Source organism: Rhinoderma darwinii, chromosome 7, assembly GCF_050947455.1.
Source record: "Rhinoderma darwinii isolate aRhiDar2 chromosome 7, aRhiDar2.hap1, whole genome shotgun sequence".
NCBI lineage: Eukaryota > Metazoa > Chordata > Amphibia > Anura > Rhinodermatidae > Rhinoderma > Rhinoderma darwinii.
In genome coordinates, this window is record NC_134693.1 from 129,853,710 (window position 1) to 129,862,895 (window position 9,186).

The 9,186-nt window shown below is 41.2% G+C and overlaps 1 protein-coding gene across 1 annotated transcript; it reads right to left on the reverse strand.

The window, feature by feature from the left end:
- Positions 1-905: 905 nt before the first annotated feature.
- On the reverse strand, positions 906-8,909 carry LMOD3 (leiomodin 3). Its single transcript, XM_075832403.1, has 4 exons — positions 8,619-8,909; positions 4,988-5,041; positions 3,428-4,897; positions 906-1,616 (listed from the first exon to the last, which is right to left on the reverse strand). Exons 1-4 carry the CDS (start codon positions 8,907-8,909, stop codon positions 1,590-1,592), a joined length of 1,842 nt encoding a protein of 613 aa, XP_075688518.1. The 3' UTR covers positions 906-1,589.
- Positions 8,910-9,186: the final 277 nt, after the last annotated feature.

Below are 9,186 nucleotides of genomic sequence, written 5' to 3' on the forward strand. Positions count from 1 at the left end.
TCCTTCTATTCCGAATAGAAGACCTGTGTGTGTGTATATATATATATATATATATATATATATATATATATATATATATATATATACCGGGACTAGACCTTGACACAGATCACCCTGCTGGGATTCCACCACTGATATTATGACATTACTGATAGATGGGGTTCAGCGAGAACAGAGTACTCTCATCCAACATTGACCTCTGCTTTCAACTTGACCTAAAGGGGTTGCCTGGCCACAACAATCCGCTTTCCATATGCCCCCTTCTATAACCAGAGTGAAGAACTGCTAGCAAAGGGTAGCTCTCGCTTTGGCATACTAGGTTTGTCCATGTATTACATGGCTAGCCATCCATTACAATGAGCAGCATTAGAAACTGCAGGGGAAATGTATGGCGAGCTAGTTGCTTGCCAGGGGTTTCAGAAGGTGGACCCTGGGGCAGCATCAGCTTCCATTTAAATAGGGGTTGTCCGTTTTGGACAATGAGCAGATCATAATGTTTCCCCCTGCTGGGACCCCCAGCGATCAGGTGAAACCTGGCAGTAAGTGTTTAATTTCTCTGCAGGGCCACCATATGGTAATGAAAGCATTACACAGTGGCCATTCACATCAATGGGATATCTGTGTAAAGCAGGACAGGACAGGTCCTCCAGAGCGAGAGACACTCTTTGTAAGCACTCTCCACAAGAGATGAGGAACCTGAACAGAGGACACCCCCCCCCCTCTATTAACTCAGAATACCCTAATGGGGTATACAGCATGAAGATGGGTTTTCTAAACTGGACACCCATGTAAACGGGTGGTATGGTTTAGAAAACACATTTTCAAATACCCTATTAGGGAATTCTGAGTTATTAGAGGGGGGTGCTGTAGGAAAATGGAAGGCTTGCTGCCAGTATTTCCATAGATGATCGGAGCAGGACAGATCCTTTTAAGAGATTGATTTTGGTCTAGTTCTATTCTACCTATCCACCAATTTTAATTTACCTATCTAGGATTCATCATGAGATATAGGTAATTACAATAGTGGCAGCCACAAGAGCTTCCTACAATTTTGGTCGCTCATTAGTAGCCCATAACATTCACCAGCCTGATTCATGTAGTCCAAGCCAATATCCTCGCTGACACCACTGCTTTCATTGACCGTCCCGTTATGTGTTCTTAGTATCTCCGATGTTCCGACAGAATGGGGCATATTTATCATATTAGCTTGGGCGCCATATTTATGAAGGCGTGACTTTTGAGCCATACCCAGTGCAGCTTATTCACAAAAAACCTGCCACTTTCCACATGGTAAGACCTGACCTAGCTCAGAAGCTGCACCGTGTTCCTCAAACGGCACGCACCATGTTGATGGTACGGGGCACGCTCGGCGGTGTACCGGTATTAGTAAATACGCCCCATTGTGCCTTGTCTGAATAGGGGGTCGACAGATACATTAACATTTCATACATGTCACTCTTCTTCTCACTCCATGTTCTGTGTTGATCCCATGAAAATAACAGCAGTCTCCCCATTGTCTTTAGTAGTTCACCAATAGCTACATTTGGACTGTCTATATGTAAGTCTCTTCTCCACTTTTCCTGCAGGTGTTACTCCAGCTCTTTGGGGAGCTCTACCTGTATAAAAATAATAATTATTAATCATTGCTAACTTCAGTTTTAGGTTTGTATGAAATTAGACAAAAAAAAGAATCTGCTCCCCCGAGTAACAGCGCCACTCTTTTACATAGGTTGTATCTGGTATTGCAGCTCAGCAGCATTCCCTTGAATTCTGCAACACCAGACACAACCCATGGACCAGAGTCGCACCGTTTCTAGGAGGAAAAAAAAGCAAACACTTTTTTAAAACTTTTACAACCTCGTTAAAGTGACCTACCCTGGATACATACAGGGCAATTAAATGGAATTCTCCTCCATCGCCACCTGGTGGTTATGATTAACACTGCAACTATCGTTAGTATGAATTCACACGCTGCGGAATTGCTGCGGATTTTAGTGCAGATTTCACGCTAAAAATCTACAGCAATTTACAGTACAATACATGTGGATGGGGTTTTAAAAACCACATTCACATGTAGCGTAAAAAAGCTTTAAGATCTGCCTGCTTGTATAGTATTGATTAAAAATATGCTACCGTTCTGTGTCCACAGATCCAATGCAGATCTATGTGTCTCCGTGGCTCTACATTCAGTAGGCTAGGGAAAATTAGGGAATAGATAGAACGCAGTATGACTGTAGAGTCAGTTTAAACAGGGTTTGTAGTCTAACCATGGAGACACATAGGAGCTGTATACACAAAACGGTAGGAAGTTTTTCATCAGGACAGTTTGCAAAGTTACTTTATTTTTATCTTTGATGCACTAGAATAATAAAAAAAAAGTGGCTGCAAAGGTGGACATACCCTTTAATTAGATAAATCCTTTCATACATAGTTTGGATTTGTCATAGGAGGAATTAGGCTCTGTTCACATTATGTTTGAGGCTGCCATCAGAGGTATACATCAGAATTATTTCCCAACGTATATATCTGACGGAAAGCTGCAAAATATGTTACTGTATATAGGCATACACTGGCATATGTCGCCAATAGGCTCCCATTGTAAAATAATGTATACCGTGCAGTATACTTTTTTCTTTACTGCATCCCTGTGTATTGAAAGCATATATATATATATATATATATATATATATATATATATATATATATATACACAGTGGAAAACATATGCCAACGAAAATGACATACGCCGGTTGAATGGGGCCCTATGAATACGTTTCCCATATGCGTCTTGAGTGTGTATTCCAAACGTAGTTCAGAAACGTGATGTGAACAGAGCCTTAGGAGCAAAGCATTCTCCTCACTACACAAAATCACCCACAATTCAGTAATATAGATATAGTTTTACCCGTTGCTTAGAACATTAGTCTTATTAATGGTAGACAGGCCATATTCCCACCTGCGTTTGTAGCCACCGATGCAGATTCAATCAGATTTGATGGGAAAATATCTGCGTGTAGCGCTATTTTTGCTGTCAAAGCGCCAGACACCGGGGCGGAGGACCCCATTAGAAGTTAATGGGATCCATCAGGCACCAGTGGTATCTAATGCACAACGGGACCAGCATGGTGTCCTATTTTCCGTTAGAAACGGAAACCAGAACGGAGATGTGACCAGAGCCTCCATCTTTTATCAATATGGTGATATGTACGCCTTGGTCAAAGACATAGAAGGAGACATTTAGAAAACAAGGGTGGGGGGGATTTTTCAAAACTGGTGCAAAGTGACTAAAAAAATCCTACGTGGACATGCGTGACAATACAATTCCTTTACATTTTGAATATTCTGCTTATCAAAAACCATATCTGTATAGTAACCTACATAACTGCAAATATATATATGCTCTATCTTCATATAAATCATTCCTTACCGCTTTCAGATAGGCCACATTACTGTGGCGAATATCTTTTAAAAGCTCATCTCTTGGCGTCAACTGGACACGAGGAGGTGGACGATTCCTTGGCACGGGCTTCAGGGTTTTTATTACGTCTTTAAGATTGGTTTTCTCTGACAGCTCTGAATTTTGAGACGTACTTGACTTGGGCTTTGCCCTCTTGAGCCGTATCATGTCTCGCAAACTAGTTTTATCCGTTTCCTCCCTTAACTTTTGGGCGGTGGATTTTGTTTGAAACTTTTTCAGTTTGACTTCTTGGAAAGGTGGAGGCTCGGAGTTGAACTTGTTTTCCCAGTTAAGCTCTGGCTTATTCTGTTTACTTTTTCTGAGTGGTGCCACGGGAATTTTTGGCTCCTCTGGAATCGTTGGCATTCTAGAGTTTAGACTTGGTGGGGGCATCCTGGAATTTGGAGTTGGTGGAGGTTGGTTCAACATTGCCCAAAGTTCTGGAGGAATTCCCATACCAAGACCGTTTTCCAACATATTAATGATGTCTTCTTGTTCCTTTATCTGTTGCTGTTGTTGTTCCTCTTTTCTTTTTTGTCTTTGCTTGTCTAGATTTCTACTTAACAGATTAGTGACGACCATTCTTGGGCCTGGCAACTCGAAATGATAACCCATTTTCAACAATGTGTTATTGGCCTTCAGGAGTCTTGCAGTTTCCATCTCTGCGTGGTGACCCAACATATGTCTTTGATTGTGGAACCTCAGCTCGGTCAAGTACTCGTTGAACTGAAGACATCTCACAATGGCCACAATTCCTTTTCCGGTGATAAAATTGGATTCAATGTTTAAGGTTGTAATGCTTCTGTTTTCTCGTAACATATTGGCCAGTGTGAAGGCGACATTCTCATCCGCTCCTACGTTTGCCATACTGAAAGTCTTTACGTGTTTGTTTTTCTTCAGACCATTGACAAAGTCCACCAGCATCTCCTTGGGAATATTCTCAATGTTGTTTAGGTTGACTTCCTTCATATCTGGATTGTTCTCCCGGATTCTCTGTAATGTTCTATCCAAGTTGGTTTGATTGCCAGAAGGCCTGGCGCTCATTTTTATAAAACTAGAGTCCACTGCTAATTTCTTTGGTATATTTAATTTGGAGATCTTCTCGGGAGATTTTTTATCCTCAATTTTTTCTGTCAATTCTGAAGCCTCGTCCATGGTGGGACGGTTCTCATCAGTCCTCTCTTCTTCTGACTCCTCTATAATCTCAGTGGTTTCTTCATTCTGTGGGGATGTTGCCTGACTTTCCTCAAATGCTTCATAGTCCGTCTTGTCTTCTTTTTCTAATTCTGTTTCGTTTGTTTGTGACTCCTCTACTATTTCATCTGTCTTCTGGTTGTCTATGTCACAAACATCTTCTAAGGTTTCATTATTACTTTCTTGTACCAGTTCTTGTATATCTTCTTCATTCTCTTGATCACCTTGGTCACTGGAATTCTCCTCCTCCTTCACCTCCTCCGGCTCTTCCACCTCCTCCTCCTCCTCCACTTCCACCTCAGCCTCCTCCTCTTCCATCTCCTCCTCCTCTTCCACCTCCTCCTCCTCCTCTTCCACCTCCTCCACTTCTTTCTCTCTGGCAATTATTCTCTAATGTGAAAAAATAAAAAGATTTATGATGAGATTTTAAATGTCACAGATGAAAAAAATGATAGCATTTTATATGAAGGAGAAGGACAGTCTGTAGCCTGCACTAGATAGACAAGCTAAAGACCTCTGTCGATGTCTATAGTTTATAAACGGCAAGGAATATAATGCATTTGGTTGCACCATGTCCTCCAGAGCAGGAGACACTCCTTGCATCACTCTATGTTCTGTGTAATAGAGGAGGGTCCCAAGCAGGGGATCCGATTTTATGATATCCATATGCTTTTGTAGGGCATATTGGCAGGGATTGCTCTGATCGAACAGCCCATTTAAGGCTCAAGGTACCATATTCACCAGTATTTAATACATTATAATCAAAAACATATCTTTTTTGAGGGTACGTTCCTCAAAAAGAGGTACTATTGGGAAATATGGACCTCATATGACCCTCAGGCTTATTCCTTCCTTCTATGTTTGTCAATGTTGTTGACCTATGCTAGTTTACAGTGGCCATGGGAAAGGGCCCCTTTTTCATTGGTCCTATAGCATATACTTTCAGTTTCAATCTCTGTTTGCTGTTGGTGAATGAAAACATAGTTTACATTCAGAGTTTGAAAACACGTCCTGGTCATATGCTGCTAATTCAGATACCCGGCTTAGTTATGTGTATCTGCGGGAAACTGATAAACTTAGTGTATTAGACAGTTTCTTAACTTATGATTTTTGAATGATCGAGGTATATTTAGATAAAACTAGAAAACCTCTTTAAAGGACAGAGCTTTATTTGATTAGTATTGTTTATATAGCCAGAAAATATACATAATAGCAGCATCTTTGTAATATATCTTTATTACCTTTTTGCTATTATCACACCTGGAAACCATCAGCAAGCTGCTACTTACAGATCTTTAGGGAATAACTACAACGGACGTAGATGTCGTGACATCCAGGCCTTGGTGTCTAAGCGGACCCAATAGTCCATCTGACTCATAAGAGGACACTAGTATTATAAATGACACAGGGAATGTGTGTGAGGGGGGGGGCGGGGGGCACTTTGCGGGTTTTGCATCAGGGCCAGGAACTTCGAATTAGGACTTTGTAGTTTTATTAAGACTTTATTTTTATTCTAATTACACCTGATATTTCCATGGGGTTTGATAAGGAAGTGTCAGATCATCTGACCTGTTTGTTTTAGTAAATACTTGTATTCCCCATATAATCACAATTCTGGAGCATCTTTTCTTAAAACTCTTTGTTGTGCTGTTCCTCTGTCGTTCCTCCTAGAAACGTATGAATAAATTGACAACTGAGTGTTACCATTCCCCTTGTCAAAGGAGCGTGTGGCTACACAGTCTGATACCATGAGCCCTGATTGCACAGTGTCAGATTTTGATGGGACACACACCCAACTGGTTGTCATTTTATTCATAAATTTCTCGGAGGAATAAAAGAGGAATAGGATATACAAATCCATCAACAGCAGCATGTTGATGGTTTCAATAATATTTTTTTATATGCTGCGTGATTAACAGAAAATTAAGTAAAAAAATAATTGGATAAAACAACGTTCTCATATTCTCTCCCTTGCAGAACGCCGGTATGGTAAAGACCAGACAGCTGGGCGGGTCACGTGACCGGCTGCTATTCTGATAGCTCTGACTATACTCTCTCCATACATTCCATCTAACACATCTCATGCATTCTTATAACAGCGACACCATGTGACTTCTGGGACTACAAGTCCCAGCATGAAACATTTATTAGTGAATACATGATATAAATATATACTGGTGGAAACATTCAGAAATATCCGCAGCAACGTTGCGGCACGCCGAATAGTTAAGTGTAATTGTTTGAGCTGAGCGTGACATGGCTTTTATCTGTGTCTGGGAAAGCTGGGTGACCACCAAGAAGGCCACCATCCATTATAGCCCCTGGGGTACCAGCAATACCAGTGCATTGAAGAAAAATAATTATATCCATCGCTAAGAACTTAACTATGAGAAGATATGACCTATTCATTGGGGTCCCCTTGTCTTTTGAGCAGAGTTCTGTTGGATAGCGCCCCCTACCGTTACAGCAAATATTTTTTTTTAAGTAAACAATATAGGGTGTATTTTTGTGAGTTGTAGAAAAGCGGGCTGATACTCCATATGTCTGTGGTGACAAAATTTGGCAGATGAACCTTTTTGTTCTTAAGTCTAGATTCACACGAACCAGCGCCGTTTTTTACATCCGCATTGCACCTATGCGGGTCCCATTTTCACGGATCCTCATAGACTTGAATCTATCGAGGGACGAGGGAAAACGGAAGAAAATAGGACATGTTCTATTTTTCAATGGACCCTTCACACAGTCCGTTAAAAACAACGCGGACCCTTCACACGGTCCATTGAAATACATGTGTCCGTGTGGCAGCCGTTGTTTTAATGGCCGTCACACGGACGTATGCTACGGTCTGAATTCGGTCTAAGTTTTATAATGTTGATAGCTCCTATTTTGCCAAGTATAAACACAGGGGTAGGACAAGCTCTCATGGTGCCTAGGGCAGGTGCTTTTAAATTGAATTGCCCCGTTGGCCCTCTCCAGCTCTATCCCCCACCTCTCATATATATATATTTATATGTTGTTGTTTTTTAACCCATAAATCATGCCCCCCTAAACTCTACCTTTTTTATTACAAAATTCCACAACCTTAAATTGATAAAAAATAAAAGATGGAAAATTTATTATGGAGGGTTTATGGGTTTACATTTTGAAATATATTTTTATATGTTGTTTTGGTTTAATTTTTTCCGTCCAGACTTGATATTACAGAATTATTTATCGGGGAGTGATTTGATAATTTTTTTTTTTTTTCTTTTTAGGGAGAAATTCTGTCTCTCATGAAACAAAAACAACAACCATAAAATCACCAGTAAATATTAGTCTAAATCTCATGTGAAGTCTTTTTATTCTGTTTAACCATTTCTTAGACTAGGGCTTCATGGTGACTTTTAGTCATGTCACAGTTGTGCTAAAATTGCAGGTTACTCACAATCACAACAATTCCGATATGGTCGCAACTTTTTCCCCCCATAGAGAAACATTGAGGTCACATGAGAGCTACGGTAAACCACAAATTTACCCTTACAGTTGTGTGACCAAACCTTGCCGTGGAGCCCTAGCCGTAGCTATAATAGTACCTGGTAAAAGCTGAGTGACAACCAACATGGCCGCCATAACAGCTCCAATACCCAGATAAGTGGCGACACTGGAACAGGGAACATATCACTGAATAACTAGGGACATTTGTTATTCTGGACTCTGGAAAGTTGGTTGACAACCCCTGTGGAATCCGCCATGGCAGCTGCCGCAACGGTTCATATTTTCAGGTCATTTTTTTTATTTTGAAGGATAAATTCTCTGTAAAATTTTCGGCCATTGGCTTCCTTCCATATAGATCGAAGAAGAATATATTGCATTGGGATCAATAAAACTTTCTTCTTCTTTGATGCATATGGAGGAAAGATTTGTCATTTTTGCTTAAGCCCGATCCTGTCTTTTTTCCGTCATCTCCATCTTCTAAATGAACATTTACCTCAGATGGGAGAAGCGTAACAGGAACTCTCTCTTCCTCTAGCATTCGCTTAGACTCCTTCTCCCAGTGCAGATAGTCAATGAGCGATCTGTGGTCAAATTGCCCGGTCGGTGCCCTTTCGGTCTGGTCCCTTTGTATCATGCCCACCGGTACTTTCGGGTCCGGTGCCAGTACCTCCATTTCACTCTGAAGCTCCTTTAGCTCTTCCGGAGACAAATTGGCCAAAATCTCATCTTCATCGATATCCGCAAACAATTCATCTAAGTCTGAATCTTGGCTGTGCTGAGACATGGTTATCGCTACGGTCCGCGCGGCGAGAGATACAGGCGGTTATGGTGCAGCGTGATGTACCCTCTGAGAGAAACCCACCATGAGTGACTGAAGCGACGGTGACTTCAGCTGAGGCCAGAGCTATATTAAGCTGTGGAAGACTTCATCGAGAATTTATGACCCTGCTGCCATGTTCTGTTTTCAGCAACTGGTGTCAGCTGTGCGAACGCTTTTGACATTTGAGTACAGCTGGTCCCCCCTCCTCATTGTGTAATATGTAGTGGTCATTTTCTAGAGG

Bases quoted from the DNA above. Each gene is read 5' to 3' on its own strand.
- LMOD3 (XM_075832403.1), bottom strand. From the start codon at position 8,909: ATGTCTCAGCACAGCCAAGATTCAGACTTAGATGAATTGTTTGCGGAT. The intron at 5,042-8,618 runs GTAAATGTTCAT...TTTTCACATTAG, and splicing joins TTACGCTTCTCCCATCTGAG to AGAATAATTGCCAGAGAGAA. The intron at 4,898-4,987 runs GTGGAAGAGGAG...GAGGTGAAGGAG, and splicing joins TGGAAGAGGAGGAGGAGGAG to GAGGAGAATTCCAGTGACCA.